At 38.7% G+C, this 15,633-nt stretch overlaps 1 protein-coding gene across 10 annotated transcripts in view; it reads right to left on the bottom strand.

Annotated features, from left to right (window-relative positions):
* Window positions 1-15,633, bottom strand: part of LOC111581699 (apoptosis-stimulating of p53 protein 1-like) — a 53,690-nt gene that overhangs the window by 27,524 nt on the left and 10,533 nt on the right. For 4 of the 10 annotated variants that reach the window (XM_035957143.2, XM_035957144.2, XM_035957146.2 and 1 more), the window contains exons 1-4: window positions 13,937-14,110; window positions 10,333-10,480; window positions 7,197-7,304; window positions 4,619-4,680 (exon numbers count right to left, since the gene is read on the bottom strand). In XM_035957143.2, coding sequence (XP_035813036.2) covers window positions 4,619-4,680; window positions 7,197-7,304; window positions 10,333-10,480; window positions 13,937-14,095 — 477 coding nt within the window. In that variant the 5' untranslated portion in view covers window positions 14,096-14,110. Of the gene's footprint in view, window positions 1-2,741; window positions 2,886-4,618; window positions 4,681-7,196; window positions 7,305-10,332; window positions 10,481-13,758; window positions 13,867-13,936; window positions 14,111-15,633 lie in introns of those variants that run through there. The other 6 variants (XM_023289982.3, XM_035957145.2, XM_023289981.3 and 3 more) reach the window with 4 other exon arrangements.

Genomic DNA, 15,633 nt, shown 5'->3' with positions numbered 1-15,633 from the left:
TAACCAACATTCACACAGCAGGGTGGCCTCTGACTGAAAGATCCCATTTTTGAACCCCACCACAGAGAGCTTGCTCATTAACAGTCATGGGTCCTGACTGTCCTTGGGCAAAGCAGTGAAAAGCATGCATTATAAAGAAATATCTAACTGTACAGAAAATGTAAATGTGACTTTCATAAACCTTTAACACAGCAGCACCAGGACTAATAAGCATCACATGTAGTGATTCAAGTCTACCGACGTCCCTGAACCCAGACTATCACATTTCCTCTGGTGATGATATACAGTGAAAGTATTCATCTTAATCTGCATCAACACAACCCCTGACATATGTGTTTTGCAAAGAGCACACAAACACACACAGACACACCTGACTTCTTAATATATCCCTCACATGCAGCTGGATGGGGTTGAGTTACACACGGTTGGATCAACAAACAGAGTTCTGTGTGTGTGTTAACTCAAAGTGTGTGACAGTCCCTGTGGTTGCTGAGGTTGGCCATGAGGTCAGGGGCGAGGTTTATAAGAGGGTGTGTTAGAGAGGGGAAGGACACTGTCTGCAAAACATCAGCATCAGGCGGTAACATTGCTTCTCACTTACTGAGCAACTAGCACTGTATCAGAGAGATACCAGAAAACTACAGGAACCTTGAATTCTTTTCCACAATTAGTGGGAACAAGGCCAAGAACAAGGAGCACTTCTATAGCTTGGCTCACTATGAAACTCTCCCAGTACTAATCACACACAGACTGTATATGGTGCCAGACCTGCAATAAGCAGCACAGATTGAGAACATAGAAGCCCCCCCTGTTAGCAAAGAAACACAACATTACTGTGACAAGTACTAAATGATAAAATTCCTGTTGTCTCTCTTTTCTCGAATTAAGGCTGTAGAAGTCATCTATATATTTTTTTTTAGTGTAAATCAGTTTTTCAGAATATAAACTGACCTGGCTCTAACCATTGACTGTAGATAAAAGGTGGACGTAGCCCAAAGTCTGACAAGTGAAGCTAATGCAGAAGTGCCTTAAACCTGGATCTTATTGAACAAACTACAGGGGGTGACTCCTCTGGTTGCAAAAAGAAGTGGGATTGTATTGAAGTCTGTAAGAAAATGATTGTACTTTCAACTTGATTTTTTACCTCAGTCAACATTTTCCTAATGACTTGATTGTCTCAATTGCTACTTTCAACACTTTCAACTTATTTTTTTCAGCATGATGTTGAGTAGGGTGAAGTTATCTTATAATTGACAGACTGCTACCATATGGGCATGCTTAGTGTCCTCACATTCTGTATCAAAATCAACCCTTGCTCTTTACACCTGGTTTCAAAAGACCAATATAGCAATGGCCAAATGCTAAACTCAGTGCTTCACAATGGTAGTCCACAAACCAGTGGGTGAAATCACAGTGGCTACATCCTTCTTTTTTTTTACAGTCTATGACACAGGCCAGCTCATTACATGGAAATAGCTCATTCTTCAGCAAATAAGGTAAATTGCTTTCTAAGAAATGTATCATTCTCTATGAATTACTTTATCAATTTGTGCACTTTAATGCACAAAAATAACTTATTGTGATTTCCTGTATAGTTGTACATACATTTCATAATACGCAAATGTAAAGTTTGGCTTGATAGTTATGTAGAAGAAAAAGTAATTACCAATATCTTGGGGAGGGCAATTAATAGTTTTCTTATTTATTTAAAATGCATCACTCTGATACAAAGTAGTAGACTATTCTTTGGACTTGTGTACTAGCCTAAGTTACTAAAGTATTGCTGACAGTCTTTTTTTAGGAGTAGGGGAATGTCACAGTCAGTGTTGCTGTTTAAAAAGGGAACACTGACTAATCTCAAACTTTTGGAGTCACTGGAGTAAAAGACATGATTTACTGTAATCACCGAATAACAAATTTAAAACTACTGCACACTAAAGTAATCTCTTTGTCTGTCTCACATACAACTGTCATCGCTGTCATCTTTACACAATCTTGTGGCAAGAAGCAGCATCTGGTGTTTGTGTGTATGAGTAACTGAGAGCTTTTGGATATGATTCTATAGTGCCAAGAGTCACACCCTGACTTGGAGTCAGGCATCCACATCCCAAAGAAAGGCTGACACATGCACTCATACGCACACACATAGACAAAATAACACTGTCAAGCCCAAGCACACATGGCCAAAAGAAGCCACACCCGGCCTTGCACATAGCGTCCAGTTTTCATAAGAAGTAAGCCACGCTGTGCTTTGATTCTGTGACACACAAAGAAAGAGAGAAAAAAAGAAAGAAAGGAGGAGAGAAGGACAGAAAGATATGGACAAAAGTCCCACGAACACGACACACAAACTGTTTGTCAAGCAGTCAGCCAGTGTGTGTGCATGTAGTTCGTACTATGAACAGAGCGAGAGAATGTCTTTGAGAAGTTCAAGAAGGCAGGAAAGTAACACACACGCACACACTTACTCACATTTCAGAGTCACCTCTACATTCGCTCCTATTTCCAGTTTTTCAATTGTTCTATTATTTATGAAAAGCTGATGTGAGAAGAAGGCAAAAAAGTACAATTGTAAAACAAACACACACATTGTTGAGCCTGACACACACACACACACACACACACACACACACACACACACACACACACACACACACACACACACACCATCACACAAACGTAACTGCAAACACACAGATACAGTAACTTAAAAGGAAAAGAAGCACATTTCCAGAACTCACCCCCACGCTCCCGCCTTGCCTAGAACTCTTTGTTTCTTAGCTTTGAGCCAAATGTAAAAGGTAGAGGACGAAGAAAGACGGAGACCTTAAGACAAGTGTGAAGGAGTGAGTGAGGTGAGAGGAAGAGGAGAAGAGGGAGGAGGAGGAGCTGTTTGGCTAGCTAACAATCCTCTTAGCCTGGTTATGTCATGGGACCAAGCTAATCCTACCTTCACTGACTGACCAACACACACATACACACACGCTGACTAACCAACAGACTGACCAACACAGACACGCACGCACATACACAAAAACACAGGGTGACTGGCTAACCGAGGCCTAACCGAGACGTACAAAGCAAATGTCTCGTCTGGGGTTAAACACAATGGCTTACATGGTTAAAAATAGCTGTTAGTGACAAATAAAAGCACTGAGCGTGATATCAGTTGCTGTTTTTACTACATGACTCACTATTGTGTGAGGACAGAATAAAGCAAACTAGCAAAACAACACATGGGTAGCAAACAGAAATAAATCAGGCATGCAACAAAAGAACAATTTCCCTCCTCCTTCTCTCTAGGAACACATATAAAGCAAATATACTGTGCACCTACAGAGTTTATACTGTGTTTGTGTGTCTGTTCACATGGTTCTTACTGGCAGAGCAGAATAATCATCACTGTCACTAATCCGCAGGCTAATCCCATAGACTACACACACAGACAATACATACACACAAATGTACACATGCTTTTTACTGCACATATGAGAATACTCTGTCACACAAACACACTCATATATTCATTAAACAAGCCTCAGGTTTTAATTTGTATTCCTTAAATTAAAATGCTCACAAGTATTTAAAGATCCAAACACTATTGCATGGCTGTGATTTTTTTTACTAGCAGCTACAAGTTTCAGAGCTTGTAAAACTTTACATTCAAAATCTGTCAAACATCACAGCCAATAGCTACAAATATGTTAAAAGAACATTTTTACATTTTTGGAAACACTAATGAACACTTAGTATGTCTTACTTGTTTTATTCTGACAAAACCGAAAATCTACAGTAAAAACAAGCAGGTATAATCAAAGTAATTTGAAGTAAATATTAAAATTTTAGTGTCAAAATTTATATTTACATTACAAGAATAGAATAGAACAGAATAGAATAGAAATATTTTACTGATCCCCGTGGGGAAATTGTGTAATTAATAACATAAACAGAAAATTTCACATTAGGCTTTATATATTTATGTTTAGCATATATTTAAATGTCAGTTATTACTTATTCATTTTATCTTGAATGTATTTGTTTTAAAAAAACGATACAGATACGGAGCAAATGCTGAATATTGGATCAGAAAATCAGCTAGGCTGATCATGCTAGGAGGCACAGAGACTCCTGACAGATTTTGTTACCTTTGGCTAGCTGTTTCCCCCCGTTTCCAGTCTCTGTGCTACGCTAAGTTAAACAGAATCTGACTGCAGACTGAACGGACAGGTGGGAAAGTGTTATCCATCATCTTCCTCTAGTAAGAAATGTATTATGCAAATTTTTGAATCCTAAAAAACACTAGTATTCTAGACATGCAGGTGAAGAGATATGACAGTCATTTGTAATATTTGTTATGCTTAAAAATGCAAATAATTTCTTGTGTGCACATAGGGAGCACTGTATCAATGCACAAACTGTAGTTTCGTGGAATCAAATTCTCATGAGATGAAGTAACCCTGGATATCGAGGTTAAGCCAATTGGAGATGCATAACGCGGTGTGTCCTGCATCGTCAGCTCTGTGAATGTGTAACCGTGTGTGTGTGTGTGTGTGTGTGTGTGTGTGTGTGTGTGTGTGTGTGTGTGTGTGTGTGTGTGTGTGTGTGTGTGTCCACCTACGTTGTCATTAGCACTCTCTGTTGCCTCTGTGGTCCAGCTCTGCTCCAGAGGTTGCTGACTTCCTGCATATAAATGAACAATGAAAAGCAATGTGAGCCGAGATATTGAAATAACATATTAAAATGGACCTGGGTGGGTTGAGCCGTGTGACCTGCTACACATGTGACTGCCACACATATACACGTAGAGAAAGAGAGAACCTTGACCTTAATTAAGCATTCGTGTGTGTGTGTGCCTTATCTCAAGGATAAATGGACAGGCGACACCGGCTTTAGGATATGAGAACTGGCTTTTCTTTCTATTATGCTGCACATAAATCGTAAATTTGCTAATTTGCTATTACATTAATAGATGCATTGCAAGTGTCTTGATATTTGTTATATTTCCTTACATTTATCTTGTCTCATTATGAATTGGGCGCCCTATTTATTTATGTCCAATCATTTTTTTAATCTCATTAAGAATGTAAAGGTTGCTGCTGGCACCTCGCCATCTATTACAGCACTAAAATACAGAGGACAGTGTGTTGGATTAAAGTACTACTAATTCTGCATTGTTGTTTTTTTATAACATCAAAACCATGTCACAGAAAATTCTTTTTTATTTACTTTTTTTGGGCGATGACAAAGTTGAATATCATTGGATAATACACATACTTTTTTGCTCTTGTCTATACGTAGCACCATATTTCTCTCTGTGAGTAATCTATAAGTAGCATCATTCCTTGTAAATCTATTGAGACCAGACAGACTCAATCTGGGCTAATCCTTGGCAGCTCCAAGTTTCACCTTCAGTCAATAAAAGCAATTACAGTAGTACTCTACATTCAATACTCAGTAAAAATTGCATTTTGGAGACCTTAAACAATATTCACACCCAGTTGATCAGGTGTTGAAGTCCTGTGGATTCCACAAAGCAGTCACTACTACAATTATAAAATATATAATTAATAATCAAGAGTAATATATAGAAATAGGGAGAAACACATCATCAGTTGAGGTGGGTGTAGACCAGTTAATTACCTCTGTTCCATCCCAATGAGAACAGTTGCTCTCCACTAAAGGACTCATATCGTGGAAATGGAAGAGCACAGTGTATATTCACTGCAGCTTCTAAGAAGATGGTGATGTCCCTGTGTGGGAAGTGTGAAGTCGCCACAGGCACCTTCAATAAGCCACAGAGGGCAGATGATGTTAAATTAGCTTGGGAGGAGGTAATACATTAGGGTAATGTGATGCTCTGGTCCTTAGAGAGCAATTGGCTAGTTGAAGAAGCTGTTTAATGATAATAAGTGCAGCGCCAAATATATTTTGGCAGCAAAAAAGCAGGGACAGTTTGGCTGCCATCAGGGGCTACATCATCCAGACCATCCCTCTTAAACCACAGATGATGCTGCTTTTTGTGTCACTGTGTGCGTCGAGAGTTCAAAGCCACATCTGTACAACAGAAACATCAGGACCAGAGGGAGAAGTAGCCTCTTGTCTCCATTGCGGGCGGCCAAATGAGCTGCTGCTCTTTTTATCTTTCTCTAGATCTTGCACTGCTGCTCATAAATAAATCTGTGGATGTTCTCAGTCATCCAGGTCATGATAAGTCTCAAGCAAGCATAAGTTATGGCAACTGGACTAGGTTAGTCCAGTTGCCATAACTTATGCTTGCTTGAGACTGCTGCTCATAAACTTATTATAGATCTTCAAGCATATGAAGCATATGCATCAAGAATGACTGGGGAGAAAATTGTTTCTTTTCAGGAAACCATTTGATAAGAAAAAGAGTAGGTGTTACATAAATAGTAATGATAAAGTTTTGGATGCTAACATAATAAACAATCAAAACATAAACGAGAAAACCTTAATGACTGTGATTCACAAGTTTAAATAAACTGGCTGGAAGCGTCATGATGAATTCATTATTCAGAATACACTTCACAGTTCACTAGCATATGATAATAATGAGATTCTAATGAATGATAATTATGTTTTTAATGAATGATGGGTAAAAAGGAACACACCAGCAGGTGGTGAGGTTGGCCTGTCTCAGCAGGGCGCAGACACAGACACAAAAACACCCCAGTACACTGACACTGTTAGAGCAGCAGCCCTGCTGCTCACTGGTTTGGCCACTAACGTGCACAAATGCCACACGACAATGCATTTGCATTTGTTTTTTTTTTCCTGAAGAAGTTGAAAGGAGAAAAGCAATTAATTTAATGAGGCCTGTTTCACAAAGTTACTCTTTACGGCTTTCAGCAATTCAAACCATTATTTTAGCAGAAGTTGATCTGATATTTCTGCAACATTTTTCCATCCTTGCCCCCTTACTGTCACCCACCACCCTATTATGTAACTCTAATCATCTTACCTGGCTAATTACTGAGTGAGGTCAGAGTTCCTGACCTCAGATTTAAACCTCAAACACACCACTGGCACTGGATTTGTATCTTCAACACCCATCCCTGAACAAAATGATTCTTTTTAAAAAGGTTCATTAGTAACTCAACAATTATTTTATTTACTCTTAGTTTTTTAATTTCATAAAAAACTTTCACAGAATCAAGATGTATGTGTGTTTGCTGTACCTTGTGTCCAGGCGGGGCAGTGTCTGAGGTAGAAGCTGACCTCTGGCCTCCTGGCCCCCCACTGCTGAAGGAGATCCAACAATAACAACTCCTGAGGGAGAACTCGCTCTGAGGAAAGATGCAGGGTGAGAAAAGATCTCACTAATTGTTGGAAAATAACATCACATTATTGTAGTATATGCTCAGGAGCCAGGAAAAGATGATTCATAAATTAATTACATACATCCTATTACATTTCACTTTCCCTGCTGACAAGTACAGTTTTCCCTATCTAATACCATTTCTGGTGGCTAAAATTATGCAATCTGAGCCAATTCTTCAAGTTTATTAAGTTAGGTTTCCTTTCATGACATGATCTTTAAATGTAGTATTTCTACACTGCCTCTTTTTTTGTTAACTTTATTGATTATTCAGTCATACTGTCATAACTTCTGCTGCGCAGCCAGACCCAGTGTAAACACACTATTTAAAAAATGGAGCTCTCAAAGTTTCCAAATATAACAAATATGTTTGGCTGAATTTCATGAAAGTGTCCACTGTGTGTCCAGAATAATGCAACAAGAATATTCCCACCTGATTTGAATATGCATGTATACTGTATGACACATACGGTACAATCAGAAAGTCAGAAAAGGGCTTAAGACATCCCAAGGAAAGATTGGAAACATTGTACCATTCTCAAATGGTGAAATAGCATCTGTGATGGACTGTAATGATTGATACGCTAAGGAAAACCATATTAATAAAAAAAATATTCAAGCATGTTCAACACTCCATTTTTGATTAATAAAAGGATACATGGAAACAATTTCTCATTTTTAAAGTATATTTACTGGACACAAGAGTTCTTCTACATAATTAATTCTCAATAACTGAGCAATGCAGGCTTAAAGTTTCCACATCTCACATGTATAATTTGACTACCAGATCTACAATGCATGTGATGTCACAAACCCTTTTGTAGATACACCCTCATGAACTTAGATTTTGGTAAAGCTCAGAGAAACAGCTTTCTATTGTCAAACCTGTAAAACCACCAAAACACTTTTAAGTGGAGAACTATATTGTTGTCTGTTTTTCACACGTTTTCAGTCATATGATTAAAGATGAAAAAATAAAAAGAGATCAAGGTCAGGGTGAAGTAATGTCTTCTCAAACCCAGTAACAATATTGTCACAGTAAAACATATCAGTCCATCAAAGTTCAATGTAGACAATGGCTTATTCACATACTACCCACAAGGCCAATTGCCCCCTTCAGGCGTGTCCTCTTGTCACACAGCAACACTTTGACACACAGTTTATACCAACATCCATTGTGTGCTGCTTTACAGTGTCACCTTCCAAGACACAGTATAGCATTAGAGCCATTTATAGCCTGTCTGACCGCTCAGTCACACCACAGCGCTACACAAACACACTGAGCTGATATGTGGATCACTGCTTCAATAGCTATGATTGAATGAATGTGGGCCATGCTTTAATGGAGACTGTAGCCCTCAGTGTCTGCATGTGACGGACTGGTCTATTCAAGCTCACAATGGTATACACTATACAGGAGGCACTTAGCACTCTATTGATTTCACAAGCTGTAGCAACCATATAGGTCTGACTCTGTTTATAATTAGCTTCACAGCAAGAGATCTAGGCCAGAGTCACACAGTGATTATCCTGTCATATAATTCCAGATTATAATCTTGCAAATACTCTGATCAAAAAACAGGCTGTCAGTAGTAATTATATGAGTACTGGACTCGGGTGAATTAAGCGTGTGATTATGTGTGTGTCGAGATATGTGTCGAGCTACTGTGAGAATAGTAAAACAACAGTAATGGTAATTAAAATAATATTATATAGTGTTAATGGAGGTGACGCCAATGATGAAGAGATCACAAATGATGAATACATAATACAATACTAATGATCACCCAAAAAATTGCTGATGGCAGGTTCTGAAGACCAGCTGATACATTTTGTTTTGATTTTAGAATTTGTAGCTTGTGTCAAGTGACATTTTGCCCTTACTATTTTATTTTTTGTGATCAACTTTTTATTGCTCACCAGGGCATAAACAGGACAATATGACAAACTGTGCAATAAGCATTATGTACTGCTACTACCAGCCTGATGAGTGAGTGAAGTTACAAGTATATGATCAGTACATACATTCACCTATATACATGTACTGTACACATGCACACAAAGTCTCATAGATTAGAATTGGTCAGGTCACAGCCGACCCTTCAGCGCTGCCGCTGCTGAGATTCACATGTTCACATTCTCCTCCCTTGCCCCATCTATGTGGACTGTGGAGAATTCCATATGAACAATATCGAGAAATGTCAGAAACCACTGTGTGACCGACAAAGTGTGTGGGGACTTCCAGCACACTTCAATCATCTTCTTAGCCGCTGTCAAACCAGCAACAACTATTCGTTTGTGACATTTGGGAATCTAGTGATAAGATATCATTCAGGAGCATAGTAGGGATGGTCGCAGCACTGTCACTGATATCAGTGTGGTTAGCTCCAAGGAAACCTTCTTCCAAAAACATGCGACAGGGGGTACTCTCAAAACGTGTGCAAAAACGTACCCGGCACCTTCACTGCACAAAGACTGCATGTGGGGTCAATATAACTTTAATGGCATGTAATTTACAAGGCATCATAGAAGTCCTGTGAACAAAATTAAGTTCATTTGTTGATGGTCAGGATTTCTAATTTATATAATACAAAATAAGTTTCTAAATACTGCACCAATCAATATTTTTTATTAAAAAAATCTAACTATCTCTATACTAAAAATCAAATGCTGCCAATGAGTCACCACCAGATGCTACAGTTGCCCTCAGATTAATGGAGCGCTTTAACATTTTCTTGCTCTGTATTTTGGTTTCATGTCCAGCAACTTTACTGTTTTGGTTCATTATCACTGGTCTTATCAAACTCATTTGAAAGCTCTGATGATCAAAACTCCTCAATCTACGCTGAAGACAAAGGGGGACTATGGTTTTACGGCTTTAGTCCTAAGCCGTGGACCAAGCTCTTCCTGACGGTCAGAACCGCTCAGTCAGTGCTTCAGTTTAAAAAGATTTTGACAAACTGTTTCATCATGGACGGACCAGTCAATAAACTCACCATGCCCGTTCCATACTTCAGCTAGGTGACATTCTCCCTCGCCAGCCTCTTTACAGTACTCAACCACATCAATCACTCTGGTTGCCGGAGTTACTGGGACCTCGGTTAGCATCTGCTGGGTGTCATTGAGGTAAACCGTCAGGATCACCTGTAACAGAAACAAACAGGTTAAATGTTGTAAAATATCCAGTATTGTTATTTTAAATAGGCACCCAAAGACCACAAGAATAATTGTTTACCATGGGTCACTGGCTGGAATCAGATTACCATTTTCAAAGACTGTTAGTTAACTTTCTAACTACTGTTCAATTAATGAACTATTAGTCATTCATGGCAACTGATGAAAACACTTTTCTTGGCATCAAAGTGTCATCCAGGCTGGTCACAGTGACTACATTCATTTAAATGTGTGAAATCCAAAAACTGGATCATTCAAACTACCTCTTCAGCTCAGCGAAAATACAATTAGGCCTTAAATTTAGACTTGTTCGCACATTGTGACTCCAATCAAATTGAAAGTAGAGGTTTTAGGCAGCATGGCTTCAACACATACCAAAGAAAACATCCAGATGCAAGATATGTTAAGGTGATAAGAGAGTGACTAGGACCTGTGCAGAAGAGTGGAAAATAATCAGATGGTTCATCAGCAGCAAACAGGATACAGTCACCCATCTGACTCAACAAATAATTGACCACAGCTTTAACTACCAGTCAATAGCCACTTGTATACACACAAACATACACATACAATTCTCTGTAAGCTCAGGACAAAGGTTCATCCAAGTCTAAATGTAATGCATGCAAATATTCTTTTCATATCCAAATATTCAGATAAAGCACAGTATGATTATCCTGATGAAATTATTGTAAGGCGTTAACACCTTGGCTTAGTATTAGTTTTGTATTCTTAGTCTGTCAAAAAAAAACAGATTTTAGTGCATGAGCTGGGTAGCAATGATCCCCCATGAAATCATTTTGTTATCAAATCCTCTCAATTCTGCTGCCAAAAGATTAAAATAGCAATCAGAAAAGGACATCCTGTGTTATGGCCTGTGATGTCACTGGCAATGTCGTTGGTGATGTCATGTCAGATAGTCAGTCGGCAGTTGAAAGATAAATTTAGGGTAATCTGGGATAGCAGTGCACAGACACACCGCGGCACAAACACACACAGATACAGATACACTTTTAATCTAAATGTTGCTTTTTCTTCCTCTCTCCCACAGACACACACACACACACACCTACACACACATTGTCCACTGTCCACATGCAGGACAAATACACAAACATGTACACACACACACACACACACACACAAACACACACATACACTGAAAATATATATTGTACACTAAACCACAGTATTCTACACACCTGTCCCAGATCATGTGAAGTAATCTCTGGTTGTATGCAGACAGACCGAGTGGGGACACATTCTCTAAAGCTTGGATTAGACACACACAAACACACATATATAAACACACACAGACGCAGACACACACAAACACACACACAGACACAGACACACACAAACACGCAAAAAACCCTAAACCCCTGCAAACACAGTAGGGGTTTTTACTAGTCCACAAATCATTTAAAGTAGGCTAATCGTGGTCTCACAAGGGTTGTAATCTTTTTCACGTGGTCAGAAACATCCTTTGTCTCACAGAAGGAGGGTTGTCAGACACGAAAGGACATTTTAGAATCAAATCAATCAGAGTGGTTTTCCTGTTTGTGGCACGTAACAGTGAAATAACCACAATTCCCTTAAAAACACAATTCACTGTAATTGCAGCTGACACTCATTTCCATTTGGTGACGGCTGACAACTTGGTCTATCATGCAGGTCCACTGCAATATCAGTAGTGATACCAGAGTACAAAATACTGTACGCAACACTCAGGGAGTTAAAGTTTAGATACTGTGAAAAGATACAAGCACTGGTTACTGTGACACCAACATGGTTTTGTTTGTTTTTTCTCGAAGAAAAAACAGCACAAAAATCACATTCTTCCCTCGGATTTCGCTAGAAATAGTCATTTTAGTGACCAACTATGGTGGCTGGCAGAGATCAATGCATTCCAGCTTACAAGCAGAGTATATATAAATAAACATCCGCTATATTCCAGTCCTTGCTAAAAGAGTTCAGACAATGCTAATTAAGCCTATCAGCACCCGATAAATCTGTTTGTGTTTTGGAGTATCCCGAGTTTTAAATCTGGTCTATGGTGACATTCCCAAGCTGGCTCACTGGTAGTGATGCATTTTACAATTACCAACAATGACTGGTTTTCCACAGATGAAGAGGAGAGAGACAGTAGCAGTGGAGATGAAGTATGCTACAGCAACTAGGAGTATGATGGAAAAAACACAGTTTCAGGGGAAAGAATACTATGTTAAAAAAAAAAAAGAGAGAGAGAAAGCAACCAGCAGTGAGGCATATGTCATAAGTACATGTTGACAGTGGTTCTGTAATGACTGTCAATGCCAGAAAATGGAGACAAAAGCTCTTGTTAACACGTTCATATGGTGTTTCAAAATTGAAACTGCAATTTATGGATGACAAAACACAACATCAGACCTCTGGGGTTTCATGCATAACAGTTAAAGAATCAATCCTGTCAATTTGAATGGTGGGGCTTTTCACACATTCTTCTTCTTCAACAAGAAGTAGAAACAGATGCAGATTTCTCCAAAACAGTGTCTGGAAAAAAATACTAAGAAATGCTACAAGATATGTGCCTCAGTGGTAAATAAAAGTAATAGAGCAGTGAAAGATTAACAAAACAGAGGCAAGGTTGAATAGAAGTAGACTGCAGGACACAAAATAATGTCACTACAAACACCATCACTTCTGTTGCAATTGTACATATCCAGTTATAGCAATTCTTAATAATGAAAAAGTCTAGTTATGAGTGACAGGTTTCCTGATGTCATGCTGGTATTACACAAAATGTGGTATATTTTGATTCCAAACGCTAATTATCTGGCTTTCTTGATTACCAATAACTGGCATCTGTATCTGCAATTAAAAAACAAAAACAAAATTTATATCTCAAATTTTAAGTCATGTAGTGATTGTTTTCGTGAATAAAGTATATAAATATTTAACTTTGATACACAGAGATGAGTTTTTAAAGCTTAAATTAATGACCATAGAGGGCCTTTAAGTTGCAGTACCCTGAGCTCTGAGTCATACTAGACAGACTGTGTTAAACACAAGAGGTTGGACGTAACTGAGTACAAAACAAACAGTATTTTTCACTTCTTTGGCTGGACAATAGTGCTGGGCGATATGGAAAAAATCATATAACACGATATGGATTATTTTATATCACGATAACGATATATATGACAATATACCACAACAAACTATGTTTTCAGTTATTCTCTGAAAAGTTTGACAAAAATTTCATTGCTTACTTTTCTCCATGAAACTTCAACCTGTTGCCAGGGCTGGACCCGAATATTCGGTCCCCATGGTTGTATGCGGATATTAATTTTGAGATCCGAATATTCGCCCCCTCCTACCTCCACTCCCACCCCCCGTCGGGCGTTACGAACCGAGCCGAAAGTTCGGCTCTTTCCTCCGTTAGCTCACCGCCTCTGACCTCACGGACCGAACCGAATATTCGGGTCGTTCCTCCGTCCGTCCGTCCGTCCGTCCGTCTCCGTGCCCCCACCGGACGTTAAGGCGGGGACCAAATACCCGGAGCCCAGACACCGCTATTCGGGACAGCCCTACCTGCTGCGCGTCCATCGCTCAGCACTCATGAGTTAAGTAACATAAAGCATGTCGCAAACCCGCGTGACAATCGAAGAACGTAAAGCAGCGTCATGTCGCAAAAACCACAAGACGGAGTTTCTTTGCAAAAAATCTCTTTTTTATTCTTCTTTATTTTCACTTATATAAACTTAGAGTATGCATAGTGACAAGAAAACACTAATACAATCGTCGCCGCAGGCTATTTAATGATATATTTGCTGTAATAATTGATAAAATTAGGTTAGAAACGATAGAAACGATAGAAATGGCACGATAGACACTTTTCTATCGTTCTCACGATATGTATCGTCATATCGCCCAGCACTACTGGACATTGTATCAGACTTCTCCCAAATGGGTTCTGAGTTATTCCGAACACAGCTAACACATGCAACCGAAAGATTTTTTACTTGACACTCTGTCTAGGCCTCATCCAGCACACAATCAACTCACATTGCCCAACACGCTTCCTATTTGTACTATGAATAAAAGCTTTGAAAATTGTTATAGTTTCATCTTAAATGCATTTAAAGATGTTTGACAGATATTCAATTCCATAGAGTCCAATAAAGACAACAGTGCTACATCAATGCAAAAACACAAACCTGAGATCCCTGACTGACACTTTCTCTGACATTTTGTATTTTACTGCAACACCATCATGTTTCCATCTATTTTTTTACCTCTGCAATTTTTGTTCATCATCTAAAGAGCAACTGCTACCTGAAATCAAGACTTGCTCATTATGAAATGTTGAGTTTCCTGCATCAACCCTGAAAACTTTAATACTGTACAAGCAACCTATAGTGACCTAAGTATAGATCACAATTTCTTACAGATTGCATCCTATGAGACTGACAGACCAGGCAGTGATGTATGCTGCATCAGCTGCTACTGTCAGCTATATAAACAGCATGGGCAAGAGTCACAGTCATTTCTTGAATGCATCAGATTAGGGTTCATGAAATTTCATTTTGTTTTCAATTTAAAATAATAAGCTGAGTGCAACCTCTAGCCAAGTGGTAAGCAATTTGAGAGCATTGATGAAAAATGTTCATGCATAAATGTTGTGTTTTCAACAACATATAAAGGTCATATAAAGGTTGCAAAAGCTCATCTTGGAATATTTTGAGAGCACCTGTCAAATTCTGGTTAGCTTTCAAATTTTGTTTATATTTCTCTTTCTGATGCTAAGGATTAATGAAGAACATATAATTGTAAATAAACAGTTATGAATGTAAAATTCCTTGGTGAATGCAAATGTATAGTGGTGATTAGAAACTCAATCTGCTGTTTACACTTACTGTGGACAGGCACTATTACTATAGATAGACCAGGATATATAGGTCAGACACAGGCCAAATATACCGAAGTCAATTCGGAAACTGGCCAAAATAATTACCAATATAGCTTGATGGCTACTGTACATTCTGTCATAGCAAACCAACTAAAAGACATGTCAATATCTACTGCATTTATTCATAATTCATATACATATTCATAATGAGGTTCCAGGAAAAAAGGTAAACTTT

This window comes from Amphiprion ocellaris, chromosome 20 (genome assembly GCF_022539595.1).
Source record: "Amphiprion ocellaris isolate individual 3 ecotype Okinawa chromosome 20, ASM2253959v1, whole genome shotgun sequence".
NCBI classification, from domain to species: domain Eukaryota; kingdom Metazoa; phylum Chordata; class Actinopteri; family Pomacentridae; genus Amphiprion; species Amphiprion ocellaris.
Note: the sequence above shows the minus strand (reverse complement) of the source record. Positions and strands in the feature narration are given on the sequence as shown.